Raw genomic sequence first — 17,339 nt, 5'->3', positions numbered from 1 at the left:
CATAATCAGTCACATTTAGATATTTAGCCCAGATCATATTGATCCATGTCAAGTTCAACTTTCAGCCATATTTGTAGATGGAAGAACTGTATAATTCAAGCTGAAGGGTCCTCAGAATCACACCAAAAAAAAAAAAAAAAAAAAAAAAAAAAAAGATACACAAACTAATGTACATCTCACATCAATGACAGATATGAAAAGGTGAATATAGCAAGTAATCAATGAATGGCAGCTTATTGATATGTAGGGTGTGAGGCTGTAATCCATAGAGAAAATAGCATATATATACCTTTACATTTAATAATTACCTGAATGATTAAATACATTACATGTGACAAATTAACATTAACTGGATGAACACAAAACTAAACAGCTTTTCCTGAACTAATATACAATTCAACTTCTTTTGTATTTTATTCTTCTGTCTCTTTTACTATAAAGTTAAATACATGATAATGTAACATGAAATAATATCAGATGAGTAGGAGGCAGAATATTAAAACTGTAAAGCTCACATGAAATTGGAATTTTTTTTGTATTTTAAAAATTTTCTTAGAATATTCTTTTCCATTTATCTCAGCAAAACATTCTTTTAGTATCATTATTATGAAATTAAATTACTAGTTTTATAAAACATCTGCTAAATTTTATACCTTATTTCTTGCACCAGAGAAGGTTATAATAGGAGTTAAAAATAATGCCAATTAATGGTTAATTTGTTGAGAACAAGACAGCAATAAATTTCACAGGAAAAAGACCTACCATAAAGATTTGTAGAAGCAATTAAAAAATGGGCATACAATCTTTAAATAAAAATGTCATTCTGAAAAAAGAGTCTATAGTTCATTTCTATAATTAAATCATACTTTAGTAAATTTAGAAAGTACTTTCCTCAGGTAATACATATTCCAAACCATATGTCTGCTAAGGTAACAAGTCTTACCAAATCGCATACATGAATGGAACATTATTTTTCAAACAATTACTATTAGTGATAAAAACGATATTAACGATAGCACTTTGAGTCACAAATACAGACTCTACTTGGAAAAAACAGACAGGCAAACAAACCCACTAAATTTTTTATTTAAGAAAATCAACAACCTTCAATTTTTCTAGAGCTGTAATTTTATGAAAGTGAAATGTGCTCTTTGGAATCATTCTATCTTTAAAACACAGGCTGTGAAGACCAAGTATCTTTACTTCTTTCTTTCTATATCAGATCAGCACCATTTGGAACATTTCATGCAAAAATACATCACCATGTGCCAGTATAGCCTTAGTTTCCATGAATTTATTAATAAAATAAACAAAAAAGTAACAGTCTTGACCTCCCTGAATGAAAAAATGAGAGAGAGAGAGAGAGAGAGAGAGAGAGAGAGAGACAGGCAGGTAGGTAGGCTGTGTTTCATTTTCAAGAACAGGCAGTCAGTTTCAGTTTGCTGTCCCTCTGGCCCTTGTTTTAAACAAAATAGCAAATGTATACAAGTGTTTCTAACATACTGAAAAGTGCCAGGCACGGTGGTTCATGCCTGTAATCCCAGCACTTTGGGAGGCCGAGGCGGGTAGATCATCTGAGATCAGGAGTTCGAGACCAGCCTGGCCACCACAGTGAAACCCCATCTCTCCTAAAAAATACAAAAAATTAGCTTGGTGGTGGGCACCAGCTACTTGGGAGGCTGAGGCAGGAGAAATGCTTGAACCCAGGAGGCTGAGGTTGCAGTAAGCTGAGATTGCACGAACTGCACTCCAGCCTGGGCCACAGAGTAAGACTCCATCTGCTGCCCCCGCAACAAAAACATACTGAAAAGTGAAATGTAAGGCAACAATAGCATCAAAGCTAGGAGGAGTGAAACAGATGTAATACTACTGAAATGCTTTTGTAATAATAAAATTGTGTGTGTGTGTGTGTGTGTGTGTGTGTGTGTGTGTGTATTTAAGCATTACAACATGATATTATGGGATACACATAGATAGTAAAATGGTTATATACAGGAGAAAATTAACAATTCTATCATGTCACATAGCTACTTTTTTGTGACAGAGCAGCTAAAATCTACTTACTTAACAAAAATCACTAACAGTACAATTTCCTGGATTCTAGTTGTCATGTTGTACATTATATCTCTAGACTTGTTCATTCTACATATGTGCTAGTTTCTATCCTTTGACCTACATCTCCCCATTTCCTCCCTGCCATCTTTAGCTTTAAAGTTCTCTCATGAACTAATGTAAAATAGGAAATCAGATACCATTAAAATATTATCTAGTTTCTTATTTTTATAAAGACATGTTCACATAGCTTTCTACAGGCATAACATATCTGTATGCAACTCCTGAGAGACATAGGCATCATCTAAATCAAATGCAAAACATGCTTTTAGTCAATTACCAAATCCAAGGCTTCAAAACAGGGTTATACTGGATTATCTTCAATTAATGTTACTATAACACAACATGATGGTAACTAGTTTTAAACAGAAAATTATTCATGGTGTTAGAAAAATTTCTCTGATAATGGAAATTTTCAGTTCAATCTATCTTCTGAAACAATATGACAACTATCAAAACAAACCAACAAGCTATGAGCTTAAGCAATATGCTGCAAAACTGTCATAAATTGTGATGATTAACCTATGGACTAACTACAGATGTGAGACACGGTAATTGAGGATACTGGTGGAGTTTCTATGGCAACACTTGGATATATGCTCCAGCATCTTTAGGCGGTACTGTCACCAGGTGTGCTAATAGTAGACGGAATGAAACCCAAATTTAGAAAGATGACTATTTGCTATAGATTTAAGAAGTTATAGAGGCTTTATGCAAGTGAAACCTAAAAATTAAGCTTTTTCATTAGGATAACAGCTGCTGGAAGTTAAGAGAAAAGAATAAGTAAGTTGACAGTATCGACTTAATACAGACTTGAAAATAGCTAGTATGGAAATGACATGAGGACTATCAGTGAGCTAGTAGACCCCACTGTGGTGAGGGGGCTTTTTGGTGGGCACTGACCACAGCCTGCCCCTTAAGTGCTCAAAAATCCAAATCCCAGGAAAGGCATCTAAGTCAGAGAGAATGTGAGATTGAAAAAAATAACTGAAATATTTCTTCTTTCTTTGCCACAAATTCTCATGATACTGCATTTGTTGCTGCTCCCATTGTCATGAAAAATCATGGATATAAAAGGAAAAGGGGAATAAAAGGTAAAGGGGCATTCTAGAGGAGAAAAGGAGGCCATTTATTAGCTTTCTGAGGTCACTCCAGTGTCTGGGAGTGGGACTCTAGTATCAAAAGGACTAAGAGGATGCTGTCAGCCAAGACTGCTCTCTGCAAAACACTGAGCTAAACTAAGCAGCAAACGAAGGTTTTGAAATATAATACAATGTACTGTCCTGTGTTTAGGAGTTCATCTGTAGCTGCATTTACCACTACTCACATCTGATTATACACTTTTTATAATTCAAATGCTCATAGAGCTTGAGAAGGTACAGGAAGTTAAAAGTGACACAGCAAAGTAGGTGTCACTTCTCTTTTTATACCATCCATGTAGGCTTTAATAGGAAGAGCTTAATATTTTTAAATTTTACTTAGATCAGTCTGGATAGTATGTCCACATTTTATGTACACATTTTCTGCTGAAAAGCAAAGGAGTTTGTTCACACCTCTATTACTGACCCAAATAACTGTTTAGCTTCTTTTGCTTAAATTGATTCAAAACCTGATATATGAATTAACATATCTTGCTTTCTGCAGCAAATAACACATAAGTAATACTTTCACATGATGACAACTTTGATCAACACAGAAGCTTAGAAGTACAAATAAGCAAAGCAAATATTGAACATTTATTAGAAAAAATATGTTCAATGAAAAGAAAGACAAATGCATTTTCTATGAAGTGTGAAATTTAACATATTAGATCAATCAGGAAAATAAGTTCACAAAATTAAATGTCAGTTTGTATTTTAATGTAAGAATTTAAAAATATTAACTTAAAAATAAAAAAATGGCAGTTTTTCTGGTTAATTTTTGATATTATTATTGGAAGTCAACTACTACTGTCATATTGTATTATGTGACCTACAGATTGTATTATGTTACATATATAACTGAGGGACAGTGAAAACCAGGGTACATGCACTGAAATTTGGTTGGAGAGAACAAAGGACAGTTTAACCAAAGAATGTTAGTCAATTTGGCAATGGTAGTACGTTATATTTGAAGTGAAAAATTGCTTACTAGCCTCATTCCCACCCCTTCAGCTCACTCTCTTCCCTTAGAATTTTTATATATCCAGAGAGTCAAACAAAAAAAAAAGATAAGTGGACTTGATTTGCTTATTAGAGAAATCTATACATACAAATTATTAATGTCCTAAAGAGATAAGGTTGTCTTCCAGTAAGTTAGATTTTATAAATTTTTTATTTTTCTTAGTTATTAATATGCTTAGTATTTAAAAAAAGCTTTTTTTTTTTTTTTTTTTTTTTTGAGATAGAGTCTTGCTCTGTTGCTAGGTGCCAGGCTGGAGTGCAGTAATGTGATCTCAGCTCACTGCAACCTCCGCCTCCTGCCTTAGCCTCCCAAATAGCTGGGACTACAGACACACGCCATCATGCACAGAAAAAAATAAGCTTCTTTTTAAGATTCATACTTAATTCTAAAGCACTGAGTTTGTGAAAAATAAATAAAAATACATACTTCAAAGAAAAATCAAATATAGAAGAAATAGAGTAGCAACTAGTGCCTCCAATAAAACACATCCACTGAATATTTTAGGTGTAATTCTACCTATATTTTGCTTTATAAATTGGATGGCTTTTTAATATAGTGAAAATAATACATGTCTAATGTCTAATTCAGTATTTTTTCCACTTAACATATTGACCATTTGTTTTGCATGTTATTACAACACCTTCGTGGCTATTACCTTTGTGCCTGTATGAATGGTAGATATTAGGTTGTTTCTACTTTTTTTGTTGTGATAGACATTTTTGTTTTGTAAACAATAAAGCTAACCTAAATGTTCTGGGTTTGGCTAGAAAGTAGAAGATTGACCCTATAAACAAGATGATGATATTCCTCAAACTTCATATTATTAAAATTATTTAAAAATATTTCATTTAAAAAAATCATGAAAATACTTACCTTTACCAGCTACAGGTCAGCAAAGAAATGAGAAACAGAGCATATTTAAATGAATTGGGAACATATATATAGATATATATTTTTTGAGACGGAGTCTCGCTCTGTCACCCAGGCAACAGTACAGTGGCATGATCTCAGCTCACTGCAGCCTCTGCCTCCCGGGTTCAAGTGAATCTCCTGCCTCAGCCTCCACAGTAGCTGGGACTACAGGCATGTGCCACCATGCCCTACTAATTTTTGTATTTTTAGTAGAGATGGGGTTTCACCTCATTGGTCAGGATGGTCTTGATTTCCTGACCTCATGATCCCCCTACCTCAGCTCCCAAAGTGCTGGGAGTACAGGTGTGGACCACTGCATCTGGCCTATATATATTTATACAACTAGACATTTAAAATTTTATTTTATTTTCTCAATGTCTACTCATGATTTTAAAAGTTGTTCTTCTAAAAGATTGTTAGGAAAGAAAACAAAAATGATTATAGAAGTCAATGGAGGGAGGAAAATACTATGGGAGAAACTACTCTCTGGAGGAATTCATGGCATTTCTCTGATAGGTCAGGGTCAGTAATCTCATTCTGATGAGGTAGAACATTTTCTTTTTTCCTTTCTTTTCACTTTTCTTTTTCTTTTTTTGAGACGGAGTCTTGCTGTGTCTCAAGGCTGGAGGGCAGTGGCACAATCTTAGCTCACTGCAACCTCCACCTTCTGGGTTCAAGATATTCTTCTGCCTCAGCCTCCTGAGTAGCTAGGATTATAGGCATGCGTCACTGTACCTGGCTAATTTTTGTATTTATAGTAGAGACCGAGGTTTTACCTTTTTTTTTTCTTCAAAGAAAGATAAAGCAGAAGCAGCAGAGGTCTGCCCTGATTAAAAACTTTGCTAGCCTGGATACAAGTCAGCTATTGTTAATAAATTAAAACCGTTTGGCTTTGTAGTTATAACAAGTAAGTTCAGTTCCCACAGCCTAATCATTTCTGCCTTAACAACAAATTGATATCAAATAATAGGAAGGTTTTTTTAGAACCAGATTACAGAGCCGGATGCAGTGGCTCACACCTGTAATCCCAGCACTCTGGGAGGCCAAGGTAGCAAGATCACCTGAGGTCAGGAGTTCGAGACCAGCCTGGCCAAGGTGGAGAAACTCCGTCTCTATTAAAAATACAAAAATTAGGCGGGTGTGGTAGCATGCACCTGTAATCCCAGCCACTTGGGAGGCTGAGACACAAGAATTCCGTAGCCTGATCAATCCTGCCTTGATTATAAATTGATATCAAATAATAGAAAAGTTTTGTTAGAAACAGATTACAGGGCCAGGCGCAGTGGCTCATGCCTGTAATCCCAGCACTTTGGCAGGCTGAAGCTGGCAGATCACCTGAGGTCAGGAGTTTGAGACTAGGTTGGCCAACATGGAGAAACCCTGTCTCTACTAAAAATACAAAAATTAGGTGGGTGTGGTGGCACACACCTGTAATCCTAGCTACTGAGATTACTTGGGAGGCTATTTGGGAGGTTGAGGCATGAGAATGGCTTGAACCCTGGAGGCAAAGGTTGCAATGAGCCAAGATCACACCACTGTTCTCCCTCTCTCCCCAGAGGCAGACTCTGTCTCAAAAAGTTCTGTATCATTTAGCTACGGTCTTAAAGTTCTATGTTAGTGGTTCCTAACCACTTTTCTTGCCACTGTGTGCAAGCAACAATAGCCATGAGTTCAGCACATTCCTTGGGCATTCCTTGCATTCAGGACGTTAAGAAAAAATATGGGAACACAAGTGAAGAAGGGTGACAATATTTATTTTTTAATAGCTATTTTATTTTATTTTTTTTGAGATGGAGTTTCACTCTTGTTACCCAGGCTGGAGTGCAATGGCACGATCTCAGCTCACCGCAACCTCCACCTCCTGGGTTCAGGCAATTCTCCTGCCTCAGCCTCCTGAGTAGCTGGGATTACAGGCACGCACCACCGTGCCCAGCTAATTTTTTGTATTTTTAGTAGAGACGGGGTTTCACCATGTTATTTTATTTTTTAAAATAGCTATCAAGTCACTGTAATTCTGTGGTTCTCAACTGGGGTGATTCCTCACCAACTGCAACCCTACCCTCTGGTGCATTTGGCAATGTCCAGAGATATTTTTGATTGTCGGACCAAAAACAGTCTCCAGGTGGAAAACTATTGGTATCTAGTGGGGAGAGGACAGGGATGATGTTAAACATCACATAATGCACAGAAAAAGCCTTTAATCAACTTCCTGCCCTGAAGCAAAAAATTATCTAGCCCAAAATGTCAATAGTGCTGAAATTGAGAAACCATGTTCTAACTAACAAAAAATTCACTCTGCTTCTGGTCATGATGGCATAATGGAGAATAAATTTACCCTCCTAACTGAACTAAGTATTTTTTTAAAAAATTACAATCTTAAACACTGCATGTTGGGCAACCCAGGAGAGTGATTCCTAAGAAATGGGAAACAAGGTGAGCCTTAGAGTCATCCCAGCTTACTGCCAGGAGAAGCTCTATAGCCCATGGCACAAGGAACAGTAACTCAAGAAAAGTCCAGTGGTCTCCGAGTTAAGAAGATGGAGCGGACAGTTAAGTAGGGCCACAGTAACTAGAGTTTTTAGGAGAGAGTACTGGAGAAAAGAGAGTTGCACAGCAAGAAACTCTCAAGATCTGCAGAAGGCCTCCCACAAGAATTCAGCTGACTACCCATCAGCTCATGCATGTGTAGAAAGGGAAAGAAGGAATCTAAAGGATTCGAGAGGACAGTGCCCCAAACTCACACAGCCTAGAATAGCACTGCTTCTCAACAGCAAGAATATAAAATCTCGGCCGGGCGTGGTGGCTCACGCCTGTAATCCCAGACTTTGGGAGGCCGAGGTGGGTGGATCACTTGAGTTCAGGAGTTTGAAACCAGCCTGTCCAACATAGCGAAACCCCATCTACTAAAAATACAAAATTAGCTGGGCATGGTGGTACATGCCTGTAATCCCAGATACTCGGGAGGCTGAGGCAGGAGAATCGCTTGAACCTGGGAGGCGGAGGTTGTAGTGAGCCAAGATCGTGCCACTGCACTCCAGCCTGGGCAACAAGAGCAAAACTCCATCTCAAAAAAAAAAAATGAATATAAAATCTCATAATTTACAGGTTATCAGTTAGAGTATTAAGAAGGATGCTGGTCCAGAAATGGGAGATGCATCCTGGACTAAACATTGCTTGGTCTCACCTAACAAAACTTGAAAGCAAAGCTTGAAAGGATCAAATTGTTAACAAGTAACTTAACCATGTCTCAGAACAAGCATTTTTATGAAGAAAACTATACCAAGGGACATCATAATCAAATTGCTCAAAAATAATGTTAAAGAGAAAAATCTTTTAAGCAGCTAGAGGAAAAAAGGACAATATTTATAGAGGAACAAATGAAAATGACAGCCCATTTCTCATTGGAAAAACAAATGCGAGCTAGAAGAAAGTGGAGCAACATCTTCAAAGTACTAAAAGAAAAATATCTTCAATATGGGGGTAAAACAAAGACATTTCATATATAAAGAAGCTAAACAAGTCTTTACTATTGTGAACAGTGCTGCAATAAACATACGTGTGCATGTGTCTTTATAAGAGAATGATTTATAATCGTTTGGATATATACCCAGTAATGGGATTGCTGGGTCAAACGGTATTTCTAGTTCTAGATCTTTGAGGAATCGCCACACTGTCTTCCAAAATGGCTGAACTAATTTACATTCCCACCAATAGTGTAAAAGCATTCCTTTTTCTCTACATCCTCTCCAGCATCTGTTGTCTCCAGATTTTTTAATGATCGCCATTCTAAATGGCATGAGATGGTATCACAATGTGGTTTTGATTCGCATTTCTCTAATGACCAGTGATGATGAGCTTTTTTTGATGTTTGTTGGCTGCATAAATGTCTCGTGTATATCTATGTAAGTAACAAAACTGCACATTCTACACATGTACCCCAGAACTTAAAGTATAATAATAAATAAAGTTCCCCCCAAAAAGAAGACAAACAAATTAATTACCAGCAGATCTGCACTACAAGAAAAGTCAAAGGAGGTTCTTCAAGAAGTAAAAATATGTGCACTAGACTATGAAAGGCAGTGGAAATGGTAACTACATGAACATGTATATAATATTTTTCTTTCACTTTTAATTTCTTTAAAAGATATTGAATCAGGCAATAATCATCATAGCAATGTATTGTGGGGTTTACAACATATATAGAAATAAAATATATGACAAGAATAGTGCAAAAGCCAAGAGAGGAGAAATAGAAGTTTACTATTGTAAAGTTCACATATTATACATGAAGTTGTATAATAAATTTAAAATGTATACTTTAAATTCTAAAGCAATCACAAAGATAACAGAACAATTAGACTGAAATAAAAAATTCCATTTATTCTAGCAACAAAAATGAAATACCTAGAAATAAATCTGACAAAAGATGTACAAGATCTGTTCACTGAAAACTACAAACATCCCAGAGAGAAATTAAAGACTACCTAAACAAATGAAGTGATACACTGTATTGAAGACTCAATATTAAGAAGTCAGTTTTCCAGAATTTTCCAAGGACTGACCTATAGATCAACCTATATATTTTTTCCCATAAAATCCCCAGCAAGGAATGTCAAGATGTTTTAAAAATTTACATTGCACCCCATAAATATAAACCATCATTATTTGTCAATTAAAAATGAATAAATTTATTTTTAAAATTCATAGAGAAATACAAAGGACAAAGAATAGCCAAATATCTTTGAATAAAAGAAACCAATTTGGAGGACTTGGATTATCTGACTGTAAGATTTACAAATCTATAGTAATCAAGACAGTGTGGTAATAATATCAAGACAGATAAACTTTTCAAAGGAAAGGAAAGGATAGCTGAGAAATAAACTCATATGTAGTTAATTTGATTTCTCACAAATGTGCAAGAGCAATTCAGGGCACAATACTCTTTTCAACTCTTTGTTTTAGAACAACTGGACATCAATATGCCATCCATAAATACTAATGGATACCTCTCACCATATACAAAAATTAACTCAAAAGCTTGTAAAATGTAAAAGCTAAAATTGTAAAATTTCTAGAAGAATACATAGAAGAAAATGTTTGCAGTCTTGAGTTAGGCAAAGATCCATTAGTTATAACATCAAAAGCACATTTATGAAAAAAATTGATAAAACGGACTTCATCAAAATTAAGAATTTCTTTTGTTTTTCTGAAAGACACTATTAATAGATGTGAAAAGACAAGCCATAGATTAGGAGAAAATACTTGCAAATCATGTATCTGACAAACATCGTGTATTCAGAACACAAAGGCAAACTTCATTGTATTGTGCTTTGCAGATGTGTTTTTCATAAATTGAAAGTTTGTGGCAACCCTATGTCAAGCAAGCGTATGGTGCCACTTTTTTAACAACAGATGCTCATTTCATGACTCTCTGTCACGTTATGGTAATTCTCACAGTATTTCCAAGTTTTTCGTTATTAGTACATCTATTATTGTCATCTGATCTTTGATGTTATTATTGTAATTGTTTTGGGGTGCCACAAACTGCACCCATATAAGATGGCAAACTTAAATGTTATATGTGTTCTGACTGTTCCCTATCTCTCTGCCTTTTCTTGGGCTTCCCTATTTCCTGAGACACAACAATATTAAAGTTAGATTAACTAATACCCTGAAATGGTCTCTAAGTGTTCAAATGAATAGAAGAATCCCATCCCTCTCATTTTAAATTAAAAGCTACAAATGATCATGATTAGTGAGCAAGGCATGTCAAAAGTTGAGACAGACTGAAAGCTAGGCCTTTTGCACCAAGCACCCAAGTTGTTAATGCAAAGGATAAGTTGTTGAAGTAAATTAAAATTACTATTCCAATGAACACACAAATAATAAGAAAGCAAAACAGCCTTATTGCTGATATAAAGAAACTTTGAGTGGTCTGCATAGATCAAGCCAGCCACAACATTCCCTTAAATCAAAGCCCAATCCAGAGCAAGGCCCTACCTTTCTTGGATTCTATGAAGGCTGAAAGAGGTGAAGAAGCCTCCGAAAAGTGTGATGCTAGCAGAGGTCAGTTCATGAGGGTTAAGGAAAAGAAGCCAGCTCTATTACATAAAAGTGCAAGGTTAAACAGCAACGGTTGATGCAGAAATGTCAGCAAGGTATCCAAAAGATCCAGGTAAGATCATGACTGAAGGTAGCTATGCTAAACAACAGATTTTTTTTGTGTAGGCAAATAATCTTCTATTAGAAGATGCCATCCAGGACTTTCATAGTCAGAAAGAAGTTAATGCTTGGTTTCAAACTTCAAAGTACAGGCTCTCTTATTAGTGGCTAATACAGTTGGTGACTTTAAGTTGAAGCCAATGTTTATTAACCATTTGAAAATCCCAGAGCCCTTAAGATTTATGCTATGTCAACCCTGTCTGTACTCTATAAAGGAAAAAATGAGTACATTTTTTCATGAAGGTGCATCTGTTTACAACATAGGTTACTAAATATTTTAAGTGCACTGTTGAGGCCCAATGCTAGAAAAAAGATTCTGTTCGAAATATTATTACTCACTCACACTGCATCTAGTTGCTCAAGAGCTCTGCTGGAGATGTACAAGGAGATTAACGTTTTCATGCCTACTAACTCAACATCTATTCTGCAGCCCAGAGATCAAGGAGTAATTTCAACTTTCAAGTCTTATTATTTAAGAAATACATTTTGTAAGGCTATAGCTGCCATAGTGATTCCTATGAGCCATCTGGGCAAAGTAAATTGAAAAACTTCTAGAAAGGATTCACCATTCCATATGCCGTTAAGAACATTTGTGATTCATGGAAGGTGGTAAAAATATCAACATTTACAGGAGTTTGGAGGAATGAAGAATCCACCTCAAGGATAACTTTAAGGAACTGAAGACTTTAGTAGAGCAAGTAACTGCAGATGTCATGAAAATAGCAAAAGAATCAGAATTAAAAGGGCAGCCTGAAGATGTGACTGAATTGCTGCAATCTTAGAATAAAACTTGAACAGATAAGAAGCTGGACCCTTTGGGTGAGCAAAGGCAGTGGTTTTTGAGATGGAATCTACTGTTGGTGAAGATGCTATGAACATTGTTGAAATGACAATAAAGGATTTAGGATATTACATAATCTTAGTTCATAAAGCAGAGGTAAGGTTTTAGAGGACTGATCCCAATTTTCAAAGAAGTTCTACTTTGGGCAAAATGATATCAAACACCATCACATGCTACAGAAAAATATTTTGTGAAAGGAAGAATCAGTCACTGCAGCAAACTTCATCCTTGTCCTAAGAAATTGCCACAGCCACCCCAACCTTCAACAACCACCAACCTGATCAGTCAGCAGCCATCAACGTTGAGGCAAGACCCTCCACCAGAAAAAAATATTATAATCATTGAAGCCTCAGATGATTGCTAGTATTTTTAGCAATAAAATATTTTAAAATTATGTATTAATACTTATTAGAATGATGCTAGTGCATACTTAATAGACTACAGTATAGTGTAAACATATTTTTTTTTTTTTTTTTTAGATAGAGTCTCTACCTGTCACCTAGACTGGAGTGCAATGGTGCAATCTCGGCTCACTGCAACCTCTGTCTCCTGGGTTAAAATGATTCTCCTGCCTCAGCCTCCATACCCATCTAACTTTTGTACTTTTAGTAGAGATGGGGTTTCACCATGTTGACCAGGCTGGTCTCAAACCTCCTAATCCACCCACCTTGGCCTCCCAAAGTGCTGGGATTACAGGTGTGAGCCACCATGCCAGGTTTTTTTTTTTTTTTTTTTGCCACAGGGTTTCACTTTGTCACTCAGGCTGGAGTGCAGTGGCACTATTTTCACTGCAACTTCCACCTCTCCAGTTGAAATGACTCTCCTACTTCAGCCACCCAAGTGCTGGGACTACAAGCATGTACTACCATGCCCAGCTAATTTTGTATTTTTTGTAGATATAGGGTTTCACCATGTTGCCCAGTCTGGTCTCGAATTCCTGAAAAAATCCTCCTACCTCGACCTCCCAAAGTGTTGGGATTACAGGCTTGAGTCACTGCATCAGCCAAACATAACTTTTATACACACTGAGAAATCGACGAATTTGTGTGACACAGTTTATTGAGCTATTCATTTTATTATAGTGGCCTGAAACTGAACCCACAATATCTCCGAGGCATGCCTGTATAAAGACCTCTCAAACCCAATAATAAGAAAATAACCCAATTACAAATTAGGTAAGGTATGTGTCATCCTTTTAGGATGACAATGCTACTAATTTTAAAGAAGAAATTTTAAATAAATGAAAAAATTAATATATAATAGTCCTAAATAGTTTTTACTACATATTAAAAATGTGCCCCAATCTAATTATAACCTATGAGTATGGTAGTATGGTCTGTGTTTTCTAAAATAAAGAAATGAAAAGCTCATGGTCCACATTTAATTATTTGAACTAAATGTCTTTGTTTAGGATGGCCAGAAATGATACTAAAGGATATCTAAAAAGAAAAGAGAAAAGTCACTTGTTGCATGAAAAGCAGAAGAAGAAAATAATGCATGTCAAGATGTTATTCCCTTGGAGAAGAATCTCAGAATCAAAAGCCCCAAATTGAGCTTAAAGTTAAGGACAAATGTTTATTACAGGTAAAATGAGATAAGCTTTGTAAAGGAGTATAACAAGCTAAAACATTTGGTTTAGTAATTATCAAAGCTATGTTTGAAAATGTTTTGACCATAATTCTATAATTATTAAACATCAGTAAATAAAAATTAAAAATATAGCTCTTAAGGACTAAAGTTAGTATTCAAAAAGTGATATGTTTTTAAGGCATGAGGGTAAAAAAGTTGGCTTTATGATTTAATATTTTTATTAATCTACAACAAAAAAATAGCCCTAAATTATCCTTCTGGGTTATTAAGAACAACTCTAGAAAGTAATGGTTCATCATTTTGGTATTCTGAAATCCTATCAAAGCAAATTTGATTTTGCAATACTTTTTCCACGCCTATAGGAGACTTAAGTCAAAATCATAATAAACTAAAATAAATTTTCCTTTGAGAAGTTTTGGAGAATGTTCTTATTTGCTCTTGAGATTTCTATAAATATCCTAATGCTTGACAAATCCATGATTGGAAAGCAGATGTACCATTTACTCCAGATTTATGTGAAAAATTAGATAACTGATTATATGACTATTAATATGAACTATTTTTATTTAATTAGGAATCAATTAATGATGTAAACTATAATACTGAACAAATTTGCCTCAATTTTATATCTTATTAAGGCTATTAATTGATAAATTATTTTTTAACAAAACTTACAAAGCTGAGCATCTGCATGGAGAGTTCCTCCTTTAGGAATCAGTTTCTGGGTCTGAATTGCAGGAACTGGTTTATATGATTGACCTGTGGCCCTATACATGGCTTGAACCCATAATGTTCTGTCCTGTTCATCATCACTGGCAAATATTACAGTATCTCCTTCTTTAACAGCATTAAAGAACATACGACCACCCTGAAGCCCTGTGGAGGAAAGAAAGACATCATTAAAAATAGGATTGGCAGATTTTAGTCTCATTCACTAACTGACCTTATGGAAAAGAATGGATTTGATGTTAGCAGTTCAATGTTTTAAACAATATTTAGTTTAAAGGATCAAATCCACAATCCATGATTTGAAGAAAAACAATAACAAAAAGGTTTAAGTCCCCATATCACCTCAGAAATAAAAAAAAAATAACCTAGGGAAACAAACAGTCCATAACACAGTAGCATTTTGCAAGACATATAAACATACTCCACAGAAATGCATAGCACAATCTGATATTTCATGCCAGAAAAAGAAGTTTTATCTGTCAGCATATTTGCCATTCTACATGCAGGAAAAGTATATAATGATTAAAACAAAAATGGTATTTCGTATTGCATGTTATTTTATCTTTTATAAAATTGTTTCACAGAGAAGATATTTTGCATTTTAATTGAACAATTAGTTAATATAGTCATAGATTTATATTTCTTAAATCTCTATTTACCAATCATTTGTTTATTAATATCTGTGTTTCTTGATCTTAGATATTAATGTCATTAATATTTATTCACTAACTATTTTTAGATATCAGCTGTCCAGTACTCTTTCCAGTATTAATATGAAGGGAAAGAAAGAAGTACAAGAATGTATTGTTGGGAGAAAATTAGTAGTTATAATATAATAATTCATTTGCCATTTTTTTTGCCTATTTCTGCTATAACTTTTGCTTTTGAGAGAAGTTTCTGAAAACATTGCTATTCTCATATAATTATTCCATTACAGTGACTTTTACACATTTCAACCTTGTGCTGTAATAATAATGGAGATGATGAAATACGGCTAAAAATAAAAGCCATCCAAAAGAGATAATTTGAATCTCATAAAGTCTTGCCCAGGTATATAAGTGAAATATGCATCCTATTCATCGAGAAGCTTTTAAAATGTAGAACAGACGCAGGATATTTATAAGAATTGCATGGCAGGGAAAGTGGTTCAATTAAGATTTACCTGGGTGGGGATCAGTATAATCCACAGTATAGCCTTCAAGCTGCATTAATTCTTGTGGTTCAGACTTTTTTTCTCTATAACTGCACATAGCAAAGGTATATTGGCTAACCTGCTCGAGAAAAAAAAAAAAAGGTTAAAGATTGGTCATATTTGCCAAACTTAACTTTTGATTTTTTTTCTTACCAAACCACTCTTTTCCCAAATAAAAACATAACATAATTTGCACATAAATTAGTAAATTTTAGCATTTTTCAAAACCTAGCTCAGAGATTAAAGCACTTTTTGTTCATCAGCTTGCATTTGCCGGGTCTTCTGTGCCTATGATCCAGCATTCCCCAGGTCAGTAATTTGCTGCTTAAGCTTCTATATTAATAGAAGCACCATAAATAAGTATTCATGTTAATACATTTGGGATCATTAACCTATTAAGAATATAAATAGCCTTCTTTTGCTATGGTTTCTTATGGCTTTTAATATGCTAACATAGACTGTAAATATCTAAGAGTGAGATTAGGAGTAGTCCTAGATTTACATAACCATAGGACCACATTTTCAAGAATATTTCTATCAAGACTTTTAACAAAGTAAAAAAAGATCTCAGTAAAAGTTGAGAATTTAGTGCCCACATAATGAAACCCTCAGGCAGGGCAAGGATGGAGTAAATTTTGGGCAGCCAGTGACAAGACTTTCAAGATCTGCTCTGCCTCTTAATTCTTCTTGTCTTTTGGAATTGGCTTCATTTCCTTGTGCTGAAGTCTTACTAGAACCATAGCTGCTCTGAAGTCACCTCCCTGAGTGTGCCTGCTTGGACCATAAGGCCATATGTCAACAAAATACTATAAGGGGGGAATGTTTCATTAGCCCAGTTTGGGTCAAGAGCTCACGTACTCAGCAAAGAATGTTAGATTGTACAACAGGTAGGCTCTTACAAGGTCCCCCAACAGAGACAGAGGGAGGTTCTGTTCCCAGCAGGAGAAAAGGCTGTTTGGTGGATATACATCTAAATTGCAAAATATCCTACAATACAGAGTCCATGGAAAATAGTGTGTTCGTGGTTTTTTTTTTTTTTCCTTTTCTTTGAGACAGGGTCTTACTTTGTAACCCAGGATGGAGGACAGTGGCATGATTATGGCTTACTTGCAGCCTCCACCTTTGGGGACCCAGTGATTCCTCCCACTCAGCCTCCTGAGTAGCTGGACCACAGGTGCATGCTACCATGCCCAGCTAATTTTTAAAATCATGTGTAGAGACAGGGTCTCTCTATGTTACCCAGGCTTGGTTAATGTTAATTATTTCCTTTTTCTGTTTTTAAACATAAAATGAAACTAAGGAAACATAGTACCTTTCAATAGACAGTGATTACTTCAATAGGACCCCAAGAGAAACTAATTATGAAAAACAGTGAAACGGGACTACATCAAAATTGAGGAATTATCTTCATTAAAGGGTACCATGAAGAAAGTAAAAAAGGCAAAGCAACAGACTAAGAGAAGATGTATGCAAAACATATATTGAATCAATAATTCACATCAGAAATATAAAGAACTACAAATCAACAGAAAAAACTCAGAATACATGGTAAAAAATAGGTAAAAGAAGACTTCTTTT

The 17,339-nt window shown here is 35.3% G+C and overlaps 1 protein-coding gene across 8 annotated transcripts in view; it reads right to left on the bottom strand.

Moving 5' to 3' along the window:
• CADPS2 (calcium dependent secretion activator 2) overlaps positions 1-17,339 on the bottom strand; it is a 579,466-nt gene that overhangs the window by 172,371 nt on the left and 389,756 nt on the right. For all 8 annotated transcript variants that reach the window (XM_064373922.1, XM_064373927.1, XM_064373929.1 and 5 more), the window contains exons 10-11: positions 15,732-15,840; positions 14,516-14,716 (exon numbers count right to left, since the gene is read on the bottom strand). In XM_064373922.1, coding sequence (XP_064229992.1) covers positions 14,516-14,716; positions 15,732-15,840 — 310 coding nt within the window. The remainder of the gene's footprint in view (positions 1-14,515; positions 14,717-15,731; positions 15,841-17,339) is intronic.

Source organism: Aotus nancymaae, unplaced genomic scaffold (assembly GCF_030222135.1).
Source record: "Aotus nancymaae isolate 86718 unplaced genomic scaffold, 86718_ANA_hifiasm-v0.15.2.pri h1tg000002l, whole genome shotgun sequence".
Taxonomy (NCBI): Eukaryota; Metazoa; Chordata; class Mammalia; order Primates; family Aotidae; genus Aotus; species Aotus nancymaae.
This window is presented reverse-complemented; position numbering and strand designations above follow the sequence as displayed.